Source organism: Eumetopias jubatus, unplaced genomic scaffold (genome assembly GCF_037043125.1).
Source record: "Eumetopias jubatus isolate StellerSeaLion01/CBP00866 unplaced genomic scaffold, mEumJub1_p1.0 scaffold_10, whole genome shotgun sequence".
Classification (NCBI taxonomy): Eukaryota; Metazoa; Chordata; class Mammalia; order Carnivora; family Otariidae; genus Eumetopias; species Eumetopias jubatus.
The window spans coordinates 49,489,263-49,515,827 of record NW_028274816.1 but is presented as its reverse complement, the minus strand read 5'-3'; the positions used below and the strand labels follow the sequence as shown (position 1 = coordinate 49,515,827).

Here is a 26,565-nt window from a genome sequence, read left to right as displayed (position 1 = left end):
CCCTCTCACTGACATAAGGCCATTGCTCCAGTAATTCTCACTTCTTTGTTATGAATTATTACCCCCATCTGTATTATTCCAACCAGCATACAGAACTGTTATTACTTCTCCCATCCTGGAGATACTCCAATTCCTGTTGCCATACTAATTAACTGTTTTTTGTTTGTTTGTTTGTTTGCTTCATTGCAGCAAACACCTCCAAGCAGTTATGTCTATATTCATTGTCTCCAATTTCTATTTTTCAAGTTTCTTAATTCAACCACTCCAAAACAAACAAAAATACCCAACAAAATATTGTTGATCTTCTCAAGATCAACAATAACATGGATATGTTCAAGTCAATTCTCAAGTATTGTCTAGTATTATGTCATCTGCTAACGGTATCTACAACCAATGATCTTCATTTAGCTTCTGTAATGCCACACTATTCTGTTTTTCCTTCCATCCCACTGCTCCTTCTTAGCATCCTTTGCTAGTCTGTCTTTTTATCCTTGAACTCTTAATGTTAGACGGCACTGTGGATCAGTCTTTTCTCTATCTATACCCAGGTCTTTAATGATCTTATTCTGCCTCATGGTTTCATGTAAGTATAGGCAATACCTACCAAGTTCATATAATCTCTAGAACAGTACAAGCTAAAACATCCAAGTGCCTAATCAATATTATCATTTTGTCTAAAAGATATTTCAAATTCAACATGTTCAAAATTGAACTCCCAAACTTCCCCAACAAACCTGATGGAATTGCAGCTTTCCCCATCTCAGCTGATGGGAATACCATCTTTCCAATTGTTTGAGACCAAAACCCATGAGTCAAAGTCACCCCAAAACCCTCTCTCTCACCTGATATCCAAACCTTAAACAAGTCTTGCTTGCTCACATTTACCCTATATTTAGAATTGAACAACTTCTCCCCATTGTTACCACCATGGTGTGAGCCAACATCATCTTTCATCTGAATTAAGAGGCCATAATCTCTTGCCCATTTAGTTGTTTTTTCTTTTAGCAACACAATAGCAGCCTATCAAATCACATCCCCTGCTCAAACACTCCAGTGGCTGCCATTTCCATCAGAAAAAATTACAAAATGCTTAAAGTGACTTACAAGATATGGCCCTGTTCTCTCTCCATCTTCCTCAATTATAACCCCCTTGCACAGGCCTCTACAAGAGCTTCTTTGATGTTCAAGTATACCAGCATCATGCCATTGTAGGGCCTTTGTTCTTTTTCCTGTCTGCAGTGCTCTTCCTGTAGATAACCACTGACTTACTCCTTCACATCTTCAAATCTTGACTCGAATCTTTCCTTATCTATGGTCCATTTCATAAACTTTCATATTCCTCTTAGCTACTTTTGAATGACCCTTCCTTCATAACACTAATGTTCTAACATACTCTGTAATTTTTCTATTATTATTCTATCTCCTCCTGCTAGAGTTGCTCATTGATATATCCCAAACACCTAAAAAATTTACTGTCAACCAGGACTGAATGCCTGTAGGGAGAGATAGCATCTCTTAACAAAGCAATATCGCTTTCAATCTCTGCTAGTAGCCTCTGCAGCTAAGTCTATACCAAATTTATCTTTCACGGGACATTACCAAAAGCAACAAGAAACACCCAACACACATTCTGAATCACTCCTACCATTTCTACTAACATTACAGTCTTAACTGGTGAAGAATCTGCCTTGTAAGATAGACTGGAAGGGAGACAGACCAAATGTCCTGTCTAGGAAAGCAAAAATCTTTAGTTTTCTAGCCTGAAGTGGGTTCTCATTCATGATGGCACAAAGTCAATGCCATACTTGAGATTTCTTTTACCCATAGCACTCCACTTCTGGGTACAAAATTTTATAACCTTAATACATTTTAGTGTCAATAACAGAATGAAAACAACATCAACAAATAAGTTTATTTTAATTTTATATAAAGAAATACAGGAGACAAGCAGACCAGAATTGGTACAACTGTTCCATAAAATCAGTACAGGTGTAGACTCATTCTGTATTTCTGCTCCATCATCCTTAGTACCCAGATAACCATTCTCAAATTCTCCATAAAGTCACCAGAGCTGTAAATTAAATGTCCACATTGTAGGCAGGGAAACAAAGAAATACAAAGAGAGAAAAGGTACTCTTAAATGTCCTACATGTACAATACCACTTCCATCTTGTTGACCTGCAAGAGGGGCTGAGATGATTTTTCAGCCAAGAATTCTAAAGGAAAAATGGATATTGGGTAGGGAAATAACGGTCCCTGATAGACTGTCATCATGTTTCACTGAAAAATAGTAATGTTGGTTTATTTTTAGTTTAATTCAAAAGCTGTACATTCAAGTTTTTAGAAATTTCCTAGTAGGAAATTTTATTTTGGCTATCCATTGTTATTCATTTCTAAATAATATTCTTGAATTGTGGTAAAAAAATGATAGGACATATGAGTTTCTGGACCTTGTTACAATTCACTTCACCTCTCTTCAACAATCCACTGATTAAATCTACAATGTTTTGTGGGTTTCCACCCCCAACAGTATGAGTTTCCTTTTCTAGTATATGGGATGAGATGTGAATGAAAGCTTTCTCATATTCATTACAGCATACAGTGCCCCCAACTCAAAGAGTCAGGGTCAAGTGTTAATGAAAGATTTCTTAATATTCATTATATTCCTAAGTTTCCTCTTCTCATGCAAATTCTCTAAAATCATACTAGTAATGATAGCTAATACTTGTGATATGCTATGTTCAAGGCACTGCTCTAAGAGCTTTACATGAAATGTTTCACATAATACTTCCAAGAATCTTAACAAGGAAGGTATTATTCTTAGGCTTATCTTATAAATGATTAAACCAAAGCAGAGGTTATGATAAATGTCATGAAGGAAAGCAGCTGGTAGAGACAGGGTAATGTTGAAAAAGACATATTCTACAGCTAAAGGCCTCAATATATTTACTATATTAACAGAATTATTCTCTATTATAATATGCTAAAGTTTAATAGGTTTTCAGTAATGATAGGTTTTTCTACATAGATTACATTAATAGTTATCTTCCCCCATTAGAATTCACTGATGCTGAACTTTATGAGGCAAATATGCTCCCATATTCACATTTTAGGAATTCTTTGATAATAATGGATTAGTGACCAGAGAAGGCTATCTTAAACACAAAGAATCAGATAATTCATATATAAACTTGTGAGCTATGACTGAAGTCTATCCCACATTCCTTATATTCAAAAGATTTCTCACTGATATGAATTCTCTGATGTTGAGTTAGTTGTGAACCACGAGTAAAGGCCTTCCCACATTCCTTACATTGATAGGGTTTCTCACCAGTATGAACTCTCTGATGTCGAGAAAGATGTGAGCTCTGAGTAAATGCTTTTCTGCATTCTTTGCATTCATAGGGCTTCTCACCAGTATGAATTCTTTGATGTAAAGTAAGTTGAGAGCCATGACTAAAGGCCTTCCCACATTCCTTGCATTCATAAGGCTTTTCTCCAGTGTGAATTCGCTGATGTTGAGTAAGTTGTGAACCACGAATAAAGGCCTTCCCACATTCCTTACACTGATACGGTTTCTCACCTGTATGAATTCTCTGATGCTGTATAAGGAGCAAGCCACGAGCAAAGGCCTTACCACATTCATTACATACATATGGTTTTTCACCAGTATGAAGTCTCTGATGTTGAGAAAGATGTGAACTCTGAGTAAAGGCCATTCTACATTCTTTACATTCATACGGTTTCTCACCAGTATGAATTCTCTGATGTTGAGTAAGCTGTGAGCCACGAATAAAAGACTTCCCACATTCCTTACATTCATAGGGTTTCTCACCGGTGTGAATCCTCTCATGTTGAGTAAGTTCTGAGCCACGACTAAACGTCTTTCCACATTCTTTACATTCATAGGGTTTTTCACCAGTATGAATCCTTTGATGTCGAGTAAGGAGTGAGCCACGATTAAAAGCCTTTCCACATTCCTTACATTGATAGGGTTTCTCACCAGTATGAATTCTCTGATGTTGAGTAAGTTGTGAGCCATGACTAAAGGTCTTTCCACATTCCTTACATTCATAGGGCTTCTCATTGGTATGAATTCTCTGGTGTTGAGTAAGTTGTGAGCCACGGATAAAGGCTTTCCCACATTCATCACATTTATAGGGCTTTTCCCCAGTATGAATCCTCTGATGTTGCATAAGCAAAGAGCCACGAATAAAGGCCTTTCCACATTCCTTACATTCATATGGCTTTTCCCCATTGTGAATTTTCTGATGTTGAGAAAGCTGTGAGCCACAAATAAAAGCTTTCCCACATTCCTTACATTCATAAGGTTTTTCACCAGTGTGAATTCTCTTATGCAAAATAAGTTGTGAGAGCTGAGTAAAGACCTTTCTACATTCTTTACATTCATAGAGTTTCTCACCAGTATGAAGTCTCTGGTGCAGAGTAAGTTGTGAGTTCTGAGTAAAGGCCTTCCCACATTCTTTACATTCATAAGGTTTCTCACCAGTATGGACTTTTTGATGTCGGGTGAGTTGTGAGCTACGAATAAAGGCTTTCCCGCATTCTTCACATTTATACGGTTTTTCACCAGTATGAATTCTGTGATGTAAAATAAGTTGTGAGCTCTGAGTAAAGGCCTTCCCACATTCCTTGCATGCATAGGGTTTCTCACCAGTATGAAGTCTCTGATGAAGAATGAGCTGTGAATCACGACTAAAGGCCTTCCCACATTGCTTACATTCATAGGGTTTTTCACCAGTATGAATACTATGATGTTGAGTTAGGTGTGAGGCTCGTCTAAAAGCCTTCCCACATTCCTTACATTTATAGGGTTTCTCAGTAGAATGACACCTAGGATGTTGAGATAAGTAAGCATGCTGATTGAAAATGGACATTTTTTCATATATGATCATCCCTTGCCTGAAATATTCCTCCTGATTTTCTTGTTGCTTTTCCAATGTGCCTCTGACTTCCAAATAATCTCTGGAACTGGACTCCTCAAGGTCACAGTTTTCAAGTCTGGCACTCGTTTCCCATTGGGATAGTTCCGTTTCATAAGTGTCCTTTTTTGGAGATAAATCCTTATTTGCACTCCTTGAAGGCAAGTCTGAAAGATAAGAGAACATGAAAAATTCCTGTTATCATTTCAGGAGAATCCATAGAGAAAAGACTATATATGAAAATATATATGGGAGCACCTGGGTGGCTCAGATGGTTGAGCATCTGCCTTCGGCTCAGGTCATGATCCCAGGGTCCTGGGATCGAGTCCCACATCAGGCTCCCTGCTCAGCGGGGAGCCTACTTCTCCCTCTGCCTCTCACTCTCTCTGTCTCTTATGAATAAATAAATAAAATCTTAAAAAAAAAAAGAAAATAGATATGGACGGTAACCAATTTATGATGGTTCAACTTAAAATTTTTTGATTTTATGATAGTACAAAAGCAACATACAGGGACGCCTGGGTGGCTCAGTCAGTTAAGCATCTGCCTTCAGCTCAGGTCATGATCCCAAGGTACTGGGATCGAGTCCCGCATTGGGCTCCTTGCTCAGCGGGGAGCCTGCTTCTCCCTCTCCCACTCCCCCTGCTTGTGCTGTCTCTCTCTTTCTGACAAATAAATAAAATCTTAAAAAAATAAAAAAGCAACATATAGAAACTGTACTTCAAATTTTGAATTTTGATAATTTCCTGAGCTAGCAATATGCAGTACAATACTCTCATGATTCTAGGCAGTGGCAGTAAGTTATAACTCCCAGGCAGCCATGTGATGATGAGGGTAAACAACTGATATACTTACAACCATTCTGTACCCATACAACCATTCTGCTTTTCAGTTCCAGTATAGTATTTAAAAAATTACATGAGGTATTCAACACTTTATCATAAAATAGGCTTTATGTTAGATAATTTTGCTGAACTACAGACTATTGTAAGTGTTATGAGCATGTTTAAGGTAGGATAGGCTAAGCTCTGATGTTTGGAAGGTGTATTAAACTTACAAAATTTTCACTCACAATGGGATTTTTGGGACAGGAGTTGTAAGCTGAGGATCTGATATAGGTAACTAATACTCACAAGAAATAACTGGCTTACATCAGTGCTTTTCAGATATTTACTATGACCTATACTAATACCTACTTACCTTTCACATCACAACCTGACCCATGCAGTTTCATTAAACAATATCTACCCTGTTCTATTTTTTCTACGCTATTCCAGTCTCCTCTCACTCACACATACATACACACACACACACTCACACACAGAGAGTCAAAACCCACTAAACTGATTTCATGCTGCATGCAGTAATATGTTCCTGCCTAGGGTTTCAAAAAAATATTAGCATAGAATGGTCTTACATACTAACATGTAAGAAGAGCACCAGAGATCAGAGTATAATGAAAATCTACTAAGAAAGTAAGGGGAGAGAAAACATTTTTAAGCCAATGGTTCTCAAACTGGGGGGATCAAAATCACTGGGGACTTTGATAAAATTAAAGATGTCCAGATACCACACCAGACTAACTGATCTGAATCTAGTGCATCAGAAAAAGAGCATGGTGATCTCTAGTTTTAATACTTTCTACAAACTGATTCTGATTTAGATCATGATTTGCTATCTCTGCCTAAAACTTTTAATAGCTCCAAATTAAACTTAGAATAAAATCCAAATGCCTCCCATGACTTTGACAAAGCACTCCATGGTGCAGTCCCAACTTATCTGATTTCTCTCCATGAGCCTTCTCAGTTTTGCTCATTATTTGCCAAATATACTAGATTCTTTTTAGCTCTGAAAAAACTAAAGAGCCAATTTCAACTTACAACTAACTAGAGCCTGTTTGATGTCTTTGGACTACTGTGCGTGAGATACTGACTTTTTCTCATCTTTCAGGTCTCAATTTAAATACCTGTTCATATATCGTAAATATCCATTTCTACTAACAGAAGGCTAGGTAATTTAAAGCAAACTTCCTGATGAGAGCAATTACACAAATTGGACAAGATATTATGGGCACCTGACTGAAGGCACTAAAGAACTGCTATTGTAATAAAGAGTCGGTGGGCTCAAAGTTGAAAAACATGAAAATTCAAAGAAATAAGCTAATCATTTTCGGCCACTTTTCCACTCACGGAGGTCCTACAGTTCAGGAAAAGACAACCGAGACATGGAAAAACTAAGTGGTGTATTGGACTATTTCTTAAGGTTTGGGCGATAACTAGAGAACAGGGCCCTCTATAAAGTCATACTTAAGAGTTGGGAACCCTGAGGGCTACAAAAATAAGGAACAAGGGAAAAACAGTAGACCAGTCTGGGCAGGGTCCGAAGTCTGAACCATCTTTGAATCAACTCAACCAAGAAATGTGGACTCAAGTAATTTAAGATTATTTGCCACAAAGCATATTAAAATCTTCACTGAAGATTCACCCGAGGCTTCAAATTACTTTCATAAGTTTTCTTTACAATGTCTAGCACTCAATAAAAAATAACCAGGTGATGAGGGTACACAGACAACTGAAAAACAGGAGAATAAAGACAAAAGAAACAGATCTATAAGGGCTCAAGTCACATATCCACTACAAAAGTAATGATACAACACTTCTGTCATTCCTAAATACTCTTGTGCTATCCCTTTGTAGTAAATTTCTCCTAACCTTAAGCATAGATGCCTGGAAATTACTGATCTATGGCTTTCCTCAACACCTCCTTACAAATGGAAACAAAAGTACTTCCATACTAAATCTAAGATTAAAATGGAAAAAGTGATCATACTTTTCCAATTACCTTGCCTCTTTCATACTGCTTCCTAGGTACTTTCCAGAGATATCTTCATTAGTTCTCCCTGTCCTTTTCAACCACAATACCAAATTGCCTTTGTTTACTTATCTTTACTTCACAGTCTGCTTTCTTTATGCCATCTCATGTGTTCTCATACTCACTCTTGTATCAAGGCAAATACCGGAATAATATCTCTATAATTTCTTGGGCATTGATACAAGTCAAAGACATGATGAAAGGTTTCTGTAAACTTATGGAATACTAGGGATTTTGGAGAGAAAAAAGCAATTACTGAATATAAGGAAAGGAATCTGGAGTGATAAATTTCCAGGAATTCTACTGAAAAACAGTATGCCGTATGGAAATAAGATCCAGAAAAAGAACACCAAAAAATCTCATATGCTGCTAATGGAAATGTACAAGAGCACAACCATGATGAAAGAGTTTGGTTGTTTTGTATAAGGGTAAACATACACTTAGCATATGATCCAGCATTAATAATTGTATGTATTTACACTTATGCCCAGACAAACATCTGTACACCAAGGATTATAGCAGCTTTATTCACAATTACCAAAAAATCAGAAACCAAAGATGTATTCATACTCGTAAAGAAGTTAAACTGTATTTACAGATGACATACTATACATAAAAAATCCTAAAGACTCCACTAAAAAACTACTAGAAGTAATAAATGAATCCAGTAAAGTTGCAGGATAAAAGAACTTATACCACGAAGTCAGTAGCATTTCTATACAGTAATAATAAAGTAGCAGAAAGAGAAATTAAGAAAATAATCCCATTTACAATTATATTAAAAGAATAAGATACCTGGGAATAAACTTAACCACACGGGCAAAAGACCTATACTCTGAAAACAATAAAACACTGATGGGGGCGCCCGGGTGGCTCAGTTGGTTAAGTGACTGCCTTCGGCTCAGGTCATGATCCTGGAGTTCTGGGATCGAGTTCCGCATCGGGCTCCCTGCTTCTCCCTCGGACCCTCCCCCCTCTCATGCTCTCTCTCTCATTCTCTCTCTCAAATAAATAAAAAATCTTTAAAAAACACTAATGAAAGAAATTCAAGATGACATAAACAAATGGAAAAATATTCCATGTTCATAGATTGGAAGAACAAATGTTAAAATGTCCATTCTACCTAGAGCAATCTATAGATTTAATGCAATCCCTATCAAAATACAAGCAAAATTTTTCACAGAACTAGAACAGATAATCCTAAAATTTTTATTATATCACAGAAGACCCTGAATAGCCAAAGCAACCTTGAGAAAGAAAAATACAGCTGGAAGTATTACAATTCCAGATTTCTAGATAGACTAGGAAGCTGTAGTAATCAAAATAGAAACGTACTGGGGTGCCTGGGTGGCTCAGTTTGTTAAGCGACTGCCTTCAGCTCAGGTCATGATCTCAGGGTCCTGGGATCGAGCCCCCATTGGGCTCCCTGCTCGGCGGGAAGCCTGCCTCTCCCTCTGACCCTCCTCCTGCTTGTGTTCCCTCTCTCGCTGTCTTTCTCTCTGTGTCAGTTAAATAAATCTTTAAAAAAAAAATAGAAAGGTACTGGCACAGATACATGTATCAATAAAACAGAATAGAGACACCAGAAATAAACCTACACTTATACAGTCAATTAATCCATGACAAACAACATAAGAATATACAATGAGGAAAAGACAGTCTCTTCATCAAATGGTGCTGGGAAAATTGGACAGCTATATGCAAAAGAATGAAATTGGACGATCTTTTAACATCATACACAAAAACAAACTCAAAATGGATTAAAGGGCTAAATGTGAGATCTGAATCCATAAAAATCCTAGAAGAGAACACAGGCAGTAATTTCTTTGACATTGTCCATAGCAACATTTTTTTTTTTTTTTTTTAGATATGTCTCCTAAGGCAAGGGAAACAAAAAGCAAAAATAAACTATTGGGACTATATCAAAATAGCTTTTGCACATTAACAAAACAAAAAGGCAACCTAATGAATGGGAGAAGATATTTGCAAATATACCAAATAAGAGGTTAATATCCAAAATATATAAAGAACTTATACAACTCTGAACCAAAAAGTAATCCGATTAAAAAATGGGCAGAGGACCCAAATAGATATTTTTCCAATGAAGACATACAGATGGCCAACAGACACATGAAAAGATGCCCAACATCACTCGTCATCAAGAAAATGCAAACCAAAACCACAATAAGCTATCATCATCTTGCACCTGTTAGGATGCTAAAAACAAAAAGACAAGAAATAATAAGTGTTGGTAAGGATATAGAGGAGGGAACCCTCATACACTGTTGATGGGTATGTAAATTCATGTACTCACTGGAAAACAATATGTGGAGGTTCCTCAAAAAAATAAAAATATAGAGTGGGGGAAGATGGCAGCAGAGTAGGAGGACCCTTGGCTCACCTTGTTCTATGAATACAACTAGATAACTATCAAATCATCTTAAGTACCCCAGAAATCGATCTGAAGATGTGTACTCCCACATCTAAAGGTAGAGAAGAGGCCACATCAAAGAAGTTAGGAAGTCTGGAGATGCAGCTTGGGAGAGAAATGGATCGTGTCCGCTATAGTGGGAAGGGAGCTGCAGACATGGAGAAGGATGAGAGACAGACTAGTACACAGGGAAGCACATGGGGAAAATGAATCCCCATAGCAGCTGGCTTGGAAAGTGAAAGGGTTCATGAGTTTCAAGAGTTCATGCAACCAGCGGGGATTAATGCCTAGAGTTTAAAAGGTCAGCATGTGTGGCTCTGCGAGAGCTTGGAGGACACTGGGGCTGCTCTTGGAGAAGAGGCAGGGCAAAGAGCCCACAGACATACAGTGTGAAAATAGTGATCTGAAGAGCACATGGGGCACACAGTGGGGAGGTTAGTTGAGAGGCAGCAATCACAGAGAGACCCCTCAAGGAACAAAGGAACCAGTAGGTGCCATTCCCCTTCCCCATCCCTCAGCATAAACACAGAGCCACCTGTGGGAACCAGTGTAGTGACAACACTAGCTACTCAACTTGCTTTCAAGCCCCAGCTCCACCAAGCTACAGTGGAACTACCCTTCCCAGTAACACTTGCCTCAGTCTCCCTTGGTGGGTCCCCTTCCTCAGAATACTGGATCAAACCCCCGCTAATAATGTGTCTCCTGACCCAGGAGTTTCGTGAGGCTTCAGTTCCAGTGGCAATGGTGACAGGTCTCATTTCACAAGCAGACCAGAGCACACCCAGTTAAAATGCATCCCATTGAGGCCAGGGACCAAATGCCGCTCACAACAGGCAAAGAGGCTTTGTAGATAACTAGCCTGAAAGATAAAGCAGCCAGGACATGACAGCAGAATACACGCAACACACATTGGAGAAACTCCCTAAAGCACCAGGCCCTGGGGAACAGGGACACTACACTGCAGGACACAACAGAAACTCTTCTTTGTAAGACGACTACCCTCAAGAAAAGGAGACATAGCTTTCTTAACACAGAGAAACAGGCATAGAGTACTTAGACAAAATTAGAAGACAGAGGAATTTGTCCTAAATGAAGGAAAAGGACAAGGCCATGGCCAGAGATCTAAGCAAAACAGATATAAGTAACACGCCTGATGGAGAATTTAATGATCATAAGGATACTCACTGGACTTGACAAAAGAGTGGAAGACATCAGTGAAACTATTAACAAAGATAAGGAATAACAGGAAGGGCTCAAGAAATGAAATGAGAAACATTTGATGGAATGAACAGAAGGCTGCATGAAGGAGAGGAACGAATTAATGAGTAGAAGACAGAGTAATGGAAAGTAATCAAGCTGAACAAAAGAGAGAAAAAAGAATTACACAAAATGAGAAGAGACTTGGGGAACTCAGTGACTCCATCAAATAAAATAACATTTGCATTACAGGAGTCTGAGAAGAAGAGAGAAAAGGGGGCAGAGAATTTATTGAAGAAATTATAGTTGAAAACTTCTGTAATCTCAGGAAGGAAAGATATATCCAGATCCAAAAGGCACAGAGAACCCCCAACAAAATCAAGAAATGGAGATCCACACTGAGACATACTGTAATTAAATGGCAAAATAGTGATAAAGAAAAAAATATTAAAAGCAATACACCAAAAGAAAGTTACATACAAAGGAAACCCCATAAGGCTAGGTGCAGATTTTTCAGCAGAAATTTTCTAAGCCAGAAAGGAGTGGCATGATATATTCAAAGTGCTGAATTGGGAGAAACCTCCAGCCAAGAATACCTTATCCAGCAAGTTTTTTATTCAGAATAGAGGGAGAAATAGTTTCTCAGATAAAAACTAAAGGAGTTTGTGACCACTAAACCAGCCCTGCAAGAAATATTAAGGGGAACTCCCTGAGTGTAAAGACCAAAAATGACAGTATTAAGGTAGAAGACATAAAAGCAGTAAAAATGAGTATTTCTGTAAAAATTCAGTCAAGGAACTCACAAAATAAAGGATGTGAAATATGACACTAGGTACCTAAAATGTGGGGAGGAGAGGAGTAAAGACTGAATTCAAACTTAAGACCATTAACCTAATATAGACCGCCACATACAGATGTTATAGACAAAACTAATGGTACCCAGATAGCAAAAGTCACTAATAAATATGAGAAGAATTAAAAGAAATAAAAATAAATCACTAAAGGGTGCCTGGGTGGCTCAGTCGTTAAGCGTCTGCCTTTGGCTCAGGTCGTGATCCCAGGATCCTGGGATCGAGCCCCGCATCAGGCTCCCTGCTCCGTGGGAAGCCTGCTTCTCCCTTTCCCTCTACCTCTGCTTGTGTTTCCCCTCTCGCTGTGTCTCTCTGTCAAATAAATAAAATCTAAAAAAAAAAAAGAAAGAAAGAAAATGCTCAATAAATGTTTAAATAAATAAATAAATAAATCACTAAAGAAAACCAGCAAACCACGAAAAAGTGAAAGACAAGAAAGGATCAGAGAAAGTCTTCAGAAACAACCACAAAACAAGTAATAAAATGGCAATAAATACTATCTATCAACAATCACTTTGAATGTAATAGACTAAAACATTCCAATCAGGACAAATGGTACCTCCACTTGTGGTGAACATAGCATAATGTATAAAGTTGTCATATTATTTACTATGTTGTACACCTGAAACTAATGCAACATTTGTGTCAATTATATGCAAAATTTAAAAAATGGAAACCCAGATGTCCCTCAAAAGTGAATGAACCAACAAACTTTGGCATTTCCCTACAATGGAACACTACTCAGGAATAAATAGAAAGTACAGATACATGGAATAATATGGATAAATCTCAAATATATTTTACTAAGTGTAAAAAGCCAGACCAGAAAGGCTATATATTTTTATTCCATTTATATAGTATTCTGGAAAAGGCAAAATTGTAGAGATAGAAAATAGGTCACTGCTCGTAATAAGGGACAGCATGATGAAAATACAGCACGATGAAAAATTTTTTAAAGATTTTATTTATTTATTTATTTTATTTTTTTATTTTTTTAGAGAGCATGAGCAGGGGGAGGGGCAGAGGGAAAGGGACAGGCAGAGAATCTCCACTAGACTCCACACTGAGCACACAGCCCCACGCAGGGCTTGATCTCATGATGCTGAGATCATGACCTGAGCTTTCAGTTCAGGTTTTTGGTTTCGCCAAGAGTTGGATGACTAACCAACTGCGCCACCCAGGTGCCCCCAACATAAGGAAATTTGAGGTTCTAAGGGGACTGTTGTATATTAGGACTACAACAGTAAATAGTGCATCAGATTTCCTGAAGAACACCAATAAATATTGAATAAAACCTGAGAAACAACCTTCCAGAAGAATGTCAAGCTAGATCTACAGAGTCCACAATGAAGAACCACTAACTAGAAAGGTAAACACACTTTGAAGCCACAGCTACCCTTGGGACATTTGCTGTCTTCAATTGCATACATATGAAACTTAATGGTCTAAAAAAAATCTCAGATAAGGCCCTGGACTGACAATATATCAGATTAGTAATAAACCTCTTCAGAAAATTATAACCATCCAAAGTCTGCAGTTCAGAGGGAGAGGAAAAAAAATTCCCTGGTTTCAAAGGAAAATGACAAGGAAATCTTAGTCTTAGCCATTTAATAAATTTTGAATTTTATTTTAAGATGGGGAGCCACTGAAGGGTTGTGAGAAGCAGCATGACAATATGACTTTTGTTTAAAAATGAATCATTCTGGTTGTTTAAAAAACAACAGATAGTCAGGGTGCCTGCGTGGCTAAGTCTGTTGAGCATCCAGCTCTTGGTTTCAGCTCAGGTCATGATCTCATGAGTTGTGGGACTGAGCCCCAATTCGGGCTCTGCGCTTGGTGGGTAGTACGCTCTATGGGGATGATCGCCCTCTGCCCCTCCCCCACACACTCTCCTTCTCTCTAAAATAAATAAATTGTAAAAATCTTTAAAAACAACAGATAGTCAATGGGAAAGCACAGAAGATGAGTGGATGAAAGCTAGGAGGCTACAGCAATAATCCACATGGCTTGGACCAGATGATTCTGGAGGAAAGGGTGGAGAAAGTGAGATGTCATTGGATTCTGGATATATTTTGAAGGTGTGATGAAGAGGATTTGATGATCAATTGGGCATGTACTATAAGAGAAGTCAAAGAAAAGTCTAAGTGTTTTGCCTGGGCATCCAGAACAGTAGAAATGTCATTTACTGAGAACTTCTCATTGTAGTAGGAGCAGGTTTGAGAGAGAATATCAAGAGTTTGTTTTGAACTATTAGATACTGTAAAGAAGATGCTGAATAGAAGGTATATGTACAAGTATGGCGTTCTGGGGAGATACTGAGATTAGATATATAAATTTGAGAATTATCAGTAAGTAGATGACATTTAAAGCTATGGGATTTGATGAGATCACCCAGGGAGAGTTTTTGGGTACAGAAGATAACGGGAAGGGAAGGGAAGAAAAGAAAAAAGTTTTTGAGGATTGAGACTGGGATACTTAGAGGTCAGGTAGATGAGAAGTAACCAGCAAAGGAGACTAAAAAGGAATAGCCAATGAGGAAAGAAAAAGATTAGGAGAGTGTGGAATCCCAGCAGCCAAGTGAAGAAAGTGTTTTATTTATTTATTTTTTAAAGATTTTATTTATTTATTTGCGAGAGAGAGAATGAGAGATAGAGAGCACGAGAGGGAAGAGCGTCAGAGGGAGAAGCAGACTCCCTGCTGAGCAGGGAGCCCGATGTGGGACTCGATCCCAGGACTCCAGGATCATGACCTGAGCCGAAGACAGTCACTTAACCAACTGAGCCACCCAGGCGCCCCAAAAAAGTGTTTTAAATAGGAATAATCAGTTTTGTCAATGTTGAGAGAGAGGTAAATGGGGACTTCTAATTTAACAAAGGCTTTAATAATAAGGAGGTTACTATTGATCTTCACAAGATAGTTTTGGTGGAATAATGGGGATAAGTTCTGACTGAAGCAGTTTTAAAGGATGACCTAGAGATATGGAGCATGGAAAATTCTCTTGGATTTTGCTGTAAAAAGTAACAGAGAGGGCGCCTGGGTGGCTCAGTCGGTTAAGCGACTGCCTTCGGCTCAGGTCATGATCCTGGAGTCCTGGGATCGAGTCCCGCATCGGGCTCCCCGCGCAGCGGGGAGTCTGCTTCTCCCTCCAACCCTCCCCCCTCTCATGTGCTCTCTCTCTCATTCTCACTCTCTCAAATAAATAAATAAATAAATCTTTAAAAAAAAAAAGTAACAGAGAAATGGGGCCATATCAAGAGGAAAATATGGGTGTGAAGAGATTTGTTACTGTTTGTTTATACATTTAAGATGAGGGAAATCACGTTTGTGTGCAGATGAAAATGACTGGAATAGATACTGACAAGCTGATATTGCAGGAGACTAACAGAGAACATTGCTCTAACAATGTCCCTAAAGAGATGAGAAGTGAGTGGCATTTAGTACAAAAGTGGAGGTACTGGCCTTAGATAAAGGCACATAAAGTTCATTTATCATAGTAGGAAAAGAGACCCAATGATTACAGAGTAGGCAGACAGATCGGTGGGGCAGCAGAAGCTTGTAGAAGTTCTCCTCTGATTACTTCTGTTACCTTAGTGAAATTAGCTCAGGGCAATCATCTTAGAGTAAGGCAAGAGAAATTAGAAGTCATGATTATGCAAGTGACAACTTAGCTCTGAAGTAAACAAAAACTGACATAGAAAAAGGAACTAATAAATCCAAAATCATAGTAGAGAACTGTGATATTGTAAAATAATAAGAAATAACATATTTGGTCTTTGTTCCTGATTTCTGGCACAAAGCTCTTAAAACTTCTGGAATTCTGTGAGTGATAAAGGTAAATGGAATGTTTTCTGTTATTTATAACAAGTCTCTTTCAACCACAGCTGAGTTTATGCTAAGGAAGTGACTTTTGGAAAGCCCCTAAGGATGGTGGGCTGGTTGCCGGGGGAACCAACCATGTGATCAGTGGGCTGGAAATTTCAGCCCCATCTTCCCACCTCTGGAGGGCAGAAATGCTGGACACTGAATAAATTACTAATGCCCATGATTTCATCAATCATGCCTACATAATGAAGCCTCCATGAAAAACCCTAACTGGGCTTCAGAGAGCTTCTGGGTTAGTGAACACATCAAAGTGCTGAGAGGGTGGTGTGCCAGGAGACAGCATGGAAGCTCTATACCCCTTCTCCATACCTTGCTAGAGTGTAAGTCCTGACAGGTTTTTGTTTTTGTTTGTAATGTGAGTGCCTGACTTAAGCTTTGATTGTTGAGCCATCCACTTCAAAGAGGCATCCATTTCAAAGATAACTATCTCAAACATATTGCAAGCCACAGCAGATAAAGAGCCATGCTGCCTCCCTCCACTAAGACTCCTTATAAGCCACAGCAGATAAAGAGCCACACTGCCTCCCTCCACTGAGACTCCTTTGTTTTAGAGATCTTGGTTGATGTCAGTAACTAACCATTTGGACCACTTGTTGTTTTCTCTTTGCCACCCTTTAAGTTCCTGCTTTTATTTTAAATTCAACAATAAAGAGCCCAGAAACCCTAGGCCCTCACTCTCAACCTCAACAGAAGCAGAACCCTAGGCCTGTGCACTCTCTCTACCCATGACATCACTGTGTGGTTGAGGGTTTGCTGTGTTAATTTCCAGGTCCTCTAAGTCATAAACCTTTACTTTTTCAACGTTTTCTGATGGTTATTGCTAAAGGGCATCTTGCAATCATAATAAGAGCCACAAGAGCTGGTCTAGCCACAAGATTAGTGGTTACTGATAAGCTGAGACCAGCACAAAAACACTTGCCCTGTGCATCTCTTCCATTTGGCTGTTCCTGAGTTGTATATTTTGTAATAAACTGATAAATGTTTCTCTTAAGTTCTCTTAGCCATTCTAGCATGTTATTAAAACCTGAGGAGGGTATTGTGGGAACCTCTGATTTTTAGCCAGTCATAGATACAGGTGACAACCTGGGACTTACAACTGGCCTCTGAGGCAAGAGGCAGTCCTGTGGGACTGAGCCCTTAACCAGTGAAGTCTGTGCTAACTCTGGAAAGTTAGTGTCAGAATTAAGTTGAATTATAGGACCTCCTGCTGGTGTCTACCAAGAACTGGAGAAAACTGCTTGGTGTGGGAAAATCCACACATCTGGTGTCAGAAGTGTTGTGTGAGTAAAAGGAAATAGTTTTTTCTTTTCCTTTTTAGGGGAGTAATATAAACAGACTGAGAAGAAATATGGATTGAGAAGGCTGGAACATTAATTAACAAGATAGGTAGACAGATAAAACTAATAGCATGTTATTACATTATAATAAAATTAGAAATTGTAAAAACAAACAAAACACAATCCTAGAATTAAATAATTAAGATACTTCTATATAATGTTTGTCATAAAAAGAAATAAAAATTAAACTTAAAATTTAGAACTAGGGCGCCTGGGTGGCTCAGTTGGTTAAGCGACTGCCTTCGGCTCAGGTCATGATCCAGGAGTCCCTGGATCGAGTCCCACATCGGGCTCCCTGCTCGGCGGAGAGTCTGCTTCTCCCTCTGACCCTCCCCCCTCTCATGTGCTCTCTCTCTCTCTCATTCTCTCTGTCTCAAATAAATAAATAAAAAAAAATCTTTAAAAAAAATTTTAGAACTAAATATCACAAGAGCAACTTGGTGTGAAATCCTGATACACAGCTTATGTATCCACAGAAAATTTACAGCCTTAAATGCATTTATTAGAAAACAATAATTAAAAACAAAAGAATTAAGATTTCAACTCAAGAAGAAGAGGAAGAAACAAAACAAGAATTAGCTAGCTAAAAATGAGAAAGTTAGTAAACCAGAATTTAGAAAGAACAGAAATGGCTATAAGTCCATTCATTCCTTCCAAATTAAGTAAATGATACAAAAATATGACATGTTGGGGGAAAAATCAGATTAGGCACAAATCCAAAACATTGAAAAGGAAAAAGAATAACATAAATCCCCAAAATCAAGAAAAGTGCTTATGAGAAAAACCTATACGTAACTCAACAGTAAATCAGAAAAACTAGATGAAATTTTTGAAATTAATAAAAAATGATCCACAAAGAAAGAAAATCTGAGAATACATCAATAACCACATAAGAATTTTTGGGGGCACCTGGGTGGCTCAGTCGATTAAGCGCTGCCTTCGGCTCAGGTCATGATCCCAGGATCCTGGGATTGAGCCCCCCATCAGGCTCCATGCTCAGCGGGAAGCCTGCTTCTCCCTCTCCCACTCCCCCTACTTGTGCTCCCTCTCTCACTGTCTCTCTCTCTGTCAAATAAATAAATAAAATCTTAAAAAAAAAACCACATAAGAATTTTAAATTTGAATTCAATGTCTATGCTCCTAAAAGGCCATTGATACAAATGACTGATTAAAGAATACACAATTCCAATCATACATAATTGTTGAACATACAAAAATTTGGAAATACACCCAAGTCATTTTACATAGTTAACTAAAATAACAAACTTAGACAATGAGAACTCAAGAAAACTAAGTCAATCTCATGAACCAACATTGGTAAAATCCATGGGACCTCAAAGGAAATGACAAGAAACATTTCAGTCTTGGCCTAGACTCTCAATGAAAAGGAAGAAAAAAATGATTTACACAGGAGCCCACATGAATGTAAGAAGCTGCAGAATTAGACCTGTTCTCTACAATTACTGAATGTTGAAAGATATATATAATATAAATGATTGAAATATATGAAAATGTAAATTATAAAGTCAAAACCATGAGAAAGGATCTAAATAGAAGCTAAAAAAAAAGGTAAGACCTAGGGGAGAAAGAAAATATCAAAGTTCTAGAAATAAAACCATATAATCAATTATATTAAAATCTTAAGAAAAAATCTTAAAAGCAGCCAGAGAGAAAATACAGATTACTTACAAAAGGAATAATAATGAGACAGAAGGCAGACTTCTCAAGAGCACAATAGAAGCCAGAAGACAGTGGAATAGTATCTTCAGAGTGCTGAGAAAAAAATAATTGTCAGTATAGAATTCTATATCCAGTTAAGTCATCAAGCAGGAATGAAAGTGAAATAAAGGTTACTTTGCAACAACAAAAGTAGAAACAGAGCATTTACTAACGATAGGACTTGCCTAATGTATTTCATGACAAAATGATCTCAGGGGGAAGGTATAATAGAGGAGGAACAGTGTGCAAATAAAAGGATAATCAAGTGAATAAATCTACAAGCAAACACTGTCATTATAATACAAAAATAATGCCCATTTTGGGGGTTAAAAAGAAAACAGAATTGAAACACCAGACAACGTAATAGATGGGAAAGAATAATCAAAGTTAAAGCTTTCTAAGACCCTTCACATATCCTTTATATTGTTCTGGGACAAAGGAGACATTAACTTTAGCCTTTGTTAAGTATGTATTTATTAAGTGACACAAACAATAATGATAATGATTAAAGGACCAAAACAGGCAGAAAATACTCCTGAAATATTTAAACTCACCAGGAATCACAGGTATGTAGTATTTGTAAAAGTATAGAAAAAGAGTAGACACTGATGGTATGCTCCTGATAAGAATTTTGTGACAATGATGATATTGTGACATAAGAGATGTCAGTATCTCATCTCTTTGTAGAACCTTAATTCACTGTCACGACAGCTTCCAATTTATTTCAAGGTAGACACAATCCTTTCTATTTTTCAACTGGTTAGCTGTGAAATCCCAGGTGTGAGACTGAGGCATATGATTTATTCAAGACTTCTGTTTTCCTGTGTTGTTAATTTTAGCCATTCTGACTAGTGTTGAGGTAATATCTCATTGTAGGTTTGATTTGTATTTCCCTGATGATGAGTGATGTTGAGCATCTTTTCATGTGTCTGTTAGCCATCTGTATGTCTTCTTTGGAAAAATGTCTATTCATGTCTTCTTGCCCATTTTTTAACTGGATTATTTGTTTTATGGGTGTTGATTTTGGTAAGTCCTTTATATATTTTGGATATTAACCCCTTATCAGATATGTCATTTGCAAATATCTTCTCCCATTTGTAGGTTGCTTTTTAGTTTTGTTGATTGTTTCCTTCACTCTGCAGAAGGTTTTTATTCTGATATAGTCCCAACAGCTTATTCTTGCTTTTGTTTCCCTTGCCTCAGGAGACGTACCTACTAAGAAGCTGCTACAGCTGATGTCAAAGAGGTTATTGCCTATGTTTTCCTCTAGGATTTTAAATGGTTTCCTGTCTCACATTTAGGTCTTTAATCGATTTTGAATCTATTTTTGTGTATGGTGTAAGGAAGTGGTCTAGTTTCATTCTTCTGCATGTTGCTGTACAGTTTTCCCAACAGCAGGTGTTGGCAAGGATGCGGAGAAAGGGGAATCCTCATGCACTGTTGGTGGGAATGCAAATGGGTGCAGCCACTGGGGAAAATCTACGGAAGTTCCTCAAAAAGTTAAAAATAGAATTGCCCTACAATCCAGTAACTGCACTACTAGGTATTTACCCATAAGATACAAAAATATTGATCCAAAGGGATACATGCACCCGATATTTATAGCAGCTTTATCAACAACAGCCAAATTATAGAAACAGCCCAAACATCTAACAACTGATAAATGGATAAAGAAGATGTGGTGTGGTGTGGTGTGGTGTGGTGTGGGGTGTGTGTGTGTGTGTGTGTGTGTGTGTGGAACATTCTCAGCCATCAAATAGAATGAAATCTTGCCATTTGCAATAATGTGGAAGGAACTAGAAAGTATTATGCTGAGCAAAATAAGTCAGTCAGAGAAAGACAAATACCATATGATTTCACTCATGTGGAATTTAAGAAGCAAATGAACATAGTGGGGGAAAAAAAAGAAGCAAACCAAGAAACAGACTCTTAACTATATAGAACAAGCTGATGGCTTCTGGCGGGGAGGTGGGCAGGGGGATGGGTTAAATAGGTGATGGGTATTAAGGAGGGCATTTGTTGTGATGAGCCCTGGGTGTTATATGGGGGTGATGAATCACTGAATTCTACAACTGAAACTAGTGTTGTACTGTATGTTAACTGAAATTTATATAAAAACTTGGGAATAAAAGACTTCTGCAAAGCAGTATGCAAACAAATACTGTATGTGAATTGAATGAGTGCATTCATATTAATACATTTAATAATTAATAAAAGTCAATTTTCATTAAATATGTATATTTTTCAAACATCACTGCAATTAATAAAAACTACAAAACTGCATTTACATTAAAAGAAATACAGTATATGTGATAAAAAATTAAAGATAACCACTAAAGGCATATAAATAGTATATGTCTTCCATATTACACAAGGGGGAAAATGGAATTAACTAAAACAAAAAGCTATATCCATCCTGATTAAGAAATAAAATAGGAAGCACAGAAGATTAAAAGAGTAAACAAAAAAACATAAAATAGTGGAGAAATAAATCCAGGCATACTGGCAACAGCAGTTAAATGGAGTGAACCTTCAAATAAAAAAAATAAACTCTCAGATAATATATTGTAGTGGTTACCAAACATGTCTGAACATTTGAACAACCTAAGGAGCTTCATAAAATAGTATTTGTGTCCCAAGGCCAGAGATTGTTATTTAATTGATCTGGAGTGTGGCCAGGGATCTGGAATTTTTAAAAGAACCCAGCTACGCATACAAATTTGGACATCATTTCTACAGTTTTTTTTTCAAAGTGGTTATATCAATTAATATTGCCATCAGTAAGGTACGGAGCACTTAAAAAAAAAACAGATCTCTTCAAATATAATTCACATACCTATAGTTCATTCATTTAAAGTATACAATTCAATGTGTTTTAGGATACTCACAGAATTCTGCAACAATCACCACAATCTAATTTTGTATTTTTATCACCTCAAAAAAAACCCTATACCTATTAGTAGTCATTTCCAATTTCCCTGCTCTCATTTTCCATTCACCTTCACCTCCCACCCCAAATGCATTTGGCAACCACTAATCTACTTTCTATATCTATAGATCATCTATTGGAGACATTTCATAAAAATGGAATCATGTAATATATAGTCTTTGTATCTGGCTTCTTTCAGTTAGCATGTTTTCAGGGTTAATCCATGTTGTAGCATGTATCAGTAGTCCTTTTTATTGCTGAATAATATTCTATCTTAAGGATAAACCAAATTTTATTTATCCTTTCATCAGTTGGTGGACATTTGGGTTATTTCCACATTTTGGCTACTGTATTGCTAAATAGTTATCCATTGTAAAATTATACCAAATTTTATTCACTGATTCATCAGTCAACAGACATTTGGGTCATTTGCACCTTCTGGCTATTGTGAAAATGAAGTATATAAAATTTCTGCCACCAAAAGTTGTAAACACTTGGTACTACCACTTAGTTTTTGCCCCTCCAGGGGATGTGAAATAATTATCTCACTGTGGTTTTAATTTGCATTTCCTGATTGCTAATGAGGGTGAGCATTTTTTCATGTCTACTGGTTATTTGTATTTCTTTTTTATCATAGTGATATTAATCCCTTATCAGATATATCACTTGTAAATACCATCTCCCATTCAGTAGGTTGTCTTTTCATGTTGTTTATGGGTTTCCTTTGGTGTACAAAAGCTTTTTATTTTGATGTAGTCCCAATAGTTTATTTTTGCTTTTGCATCCCTTGCCTGAGAAGACATATCCATAAATACGTTGGTAAGATGTCCAAGAGATTACTGCCTATCTATTCTTTTAGTTTTATGATTTCAGGCCTCACCTTAAGGTCTTAACCCATTTTGAGTTTATTTTTGTGCATGGTGTAAGAAGTGGTGTAGTTTTCATTCTTTTGCATGTAGCTGTCCAGTTTTTCCAGAACCATTTATTCAAGACTCTCTTTTCCCCAATTGGATGTATTCTTGCTGTCCTTGCTGTAGATATATGTATGGGTTTATTTCTGGGATCTCTGTTCCATTGATCTATGTGTCTATTTTGTGCCAGTACATTGTTTTGTCTACTACAGTTTTGTAGTAGATCTTGAAATCTGAAATTGTTATACCTCCAGCTTTGTTCTTTCTCAAGATTCTGTTGGCTATTCAGGGTCTTTTGTGGTTCCATACAAATTTTAGGATTATTTGTTTTAGTTCTGTGAAAAATACTATTGGTATTTTGTTAGGTATTGCACTGAATCTGTGGTTTGCTTTGGGTAGTGTGGACATTTTAACAATTATTAATTTTTCCAAACCTTGAACAGGGAATATCCTTCCATTTGTGTTGTCCTGAATTTCTTTCATCAATGTTTTATAGTTTTCAGAGCATAAGTCGTTCACTTCCTTGATTTATTTATTTCCTTTTCCTGAATTGCCTATGTCTTTTACCCAAGTTTTCAAAAAAAGTATTTACCTTTTTCTCAATCTATAAAAGCTTTTTATATCCTAGGTATTAATTTTACTGTTGTCAATAGGAATTGCAAATATCTTCACCAATGTCTTTTACTTTCTTCATGTCTTTTTATAAAGAAAACAATTTTCATGCAAATTTATCAATCTATTAATGATTATTTTTAAAACAGATCTAACCAGAATCTTTAGAAATGTTCTATCTGGTTCTCTTTCAAATCAGATCCTTTATGAAAATCTCTTACTTTTTGTCATTTTTGTGATTTCGCTTATTTCTTTAAACATTTCACCAACATTTTACATTTATATCTAAGAATACCAATATGTGAAATCATTTGCCATGTAATCTGTTGTTTCTTTAGATTATCTATCACTCACCTATGACCTGTTTCCTTGTAGGTCTGATGATCTTTGTGCCTTCCTCCTTTCTTGACCTTAATTTTTGAGAATTCTAAAGCCCTCTTACTTCCCTTTAGAAAGGATGTACATTTTCTTTGGCCAGAAGTCAGAGGGCACCACCTCAAAAAATAAAATAAAATGTGGACTCCTTTTCTGGAGTTGCTTAACTATATTTATTTCTTATTAGTCTATCATTCACTCTTCTTTAATTATGCTTTTCTGTTCCTACTAAGTTAACACCACCCCAAGCCCTTTCACTTACTATTCCATCTGCTTGGAATACTGTTCCCCCATAGACTGGCCTGACTCATGCCCTTACATCAGCCAAGACTTTGCTCAAATATTACCTCCTTAGAGAAGTTTTTGAAAATCTTCCTATCTAGGGGCCCCTGGGCGGCTCAGTCGGTTAAGCATCTGACTCTTGATTTCAGCTCAGGTCATGATCTCAGGGTTGTGAGACTGAGCCCCACATTAGGCTCCACGCTCAGTAGGGAGTCTGCTTGAGATTCTTTCTCTCCCTCTTCCTCTGTCCCTCCCCCCACACCACTCATGCTCTCTCTCTCTCAAAAAAAATTTTAAAAAATAATCTACCTATCTAAAATAGCCCACCCATACTCCCCAGTTAGTTCATTTGCTTATCCTTTACCTTTATTCATATTCCTCATTACTACTTACAACTATATTTATTAAATAAATGTATATATGTACATATATATGCACACAAATACACATATGTTTTTATTTCCTTGTTTACTTTTATTTCTTCCATGAGAATGTAGCAGAATACCAACCTTATCTAGATCATCATTTCTCCAATGCCTACTTCAGTCCTTGGCAAAGAATAGGCTCTTGAATGAGTACATTTTAAAGAAGGGAGAAAATGATATAAGTCTAAATTTTCAAAAACTCTAGAAAGGAATGGACTCCCAAGTTTATATAACAGGGTTGTTGTCACTGGAGAAAAGGAAGAGCCCCTCCTTTGGCAGTGGTAAGGACTATCATAAAAGACCAAAAGGAAGAAGTAAGGATTAGGTGGGATTCCTCAGAGAGATTGTCCTGAAAAGCCCTTGCTTTTCTTTTCAAGTCAGAAGTTTTTTTTTCTCATGACCTGGGCTCTGAAAGGCAGTATACCAACCATAACTTCATAAAGCCTTCAGAGGAAAGAGTGAATGGGCAAGAGACAGTTACATTCCAGGGACTTGAAGAGTCCAAAGAATAAAGTGATCATTATGTTGGAAAATCACTTGTTAAAGTTTTAACTGATTATAGGCTGTCTCTTGTCTACAGGAAAAAAAACAATAAACTTTCTTAGACAATCACACGTTCTTCCTGAGCTCTTTTCCAATAAAAGGTGGTTCTGGCACATTCATTCAATGTAAAATACAAAGTTCTTAAAATGTAATATTAAATTATAAAACACAAATAAGAGAATGTATTTGTTGTAATGCATTGTGTTGACCTGACTTGATCTACCCTATTACTATATAAATAATATAAGCTCTTCTATTGTCAGAAAAACCATACATTTCTGCATCTATTTTTAAAAAATATGTTGAGCTCATTTGGCAGATCTAAATTGTAACAATACATAGCCTGTTTTTTCTGACAATATTCCAAGTGTCTCAGAATTCAAATCTATCTCCTTGATTATCACGGAAGACAGGAAGGCAGACAGACAGAAGATAGATAATCATACTTGCAGAATGGAGAAGCCATATATGCCCTCTGAAATACTACTATTTCCAGTAATTTAAAACCATTCTTTTGAGAATAATAAGAGGCAATTCAGTTAATTACTTAAAAACAATCAGAGAAAGCAGCCATTCCATAGGTAAATCCTTAAATACTAGGGGTACATTTCCTTACCTACTAGTGACACCAAGTTACTATAGTTCTCCAACATCACATCTCTATACAAATCCCTTTGAGCAGAGTCCAGGTATTCCCACTCTTCCTGAGAGAAGTCAATGGCAACATCCCTGAACATCACTGATCTCTGAAACAACAAATATAATACTAGTTGTGGAAATAAAGAAAATATTTTTTCAATGGAAGGGAGATGATGGGGGAGCTCTCCACAAAGGAGGCAACAGAGAAAACAGCAAAAAGCCACCGACATAATGAGACACTAAAGAAAAATGCTTCTGACGTGTCAACATTCCTTTTTATTCCTGTTGCTGTAGATATTTCCTGTATATAGAACATTTCATTATACAGATAAGTCTGGAACTTAAAGAAGATGCAATGTCCCAATTAAAAGAAAAAGCACACAGAGGCAACCTGTACAATACTCATATTCACTCTTTAATTATGCTTATATCTTGTATATCATACATTCTCAATAAATGCAAGTTCCTCTTATTCTCTAAGAAATAAGAATAATAACTGGGGAAGTTTTTCTGCAAATTCTTATAAAATCTGTACCTTATAAGATTTGTATAAAATTAAAGAATCGATTGAAATCTCAGTTTATCATATCAGAATATATCATAAGCATTTTCCTCACC

The 26,565-nt window shown here is 37.1% G+C and overlaps 1 protein-coding gene across 2 annotated transcripts in view; it reads right to left on the bottom strand.

Moving 5' to 3' along the window:
* Positions 1–1,995: 1,995 nt before the first annotated feature.
* LOC148163210 (uncharacterized) overlaps positions 1,996–26,565 on the bottom strand; it is a 39,394-nt gene continuing 14,824 nt past the window's right edge. Inside the window, exons 4-5 of one of the 2 annotated variants that reach the window (XM_028090698.1) lie at positions 25,925–26,054; positions 1,996–5,110 (exon numbers count right to left, since the gene is read on the bottom strand). In XM_028090698.1, the coding sequence (XP_027946499.1) occupies positions 3,180–5,110; positions 25,925–26,054 (2,061 nt within the window). In that variant the 3' untranslated portion in view covers positions 1,996–3,179. Of the gene's footprint in view, positions 5,111–5,201; positions 5,280–25,924; positions 26,055–26,565 lie in introns of those variants that run through there. The other variant, XM_088028433.1, reaches the window with a different exon arrangement.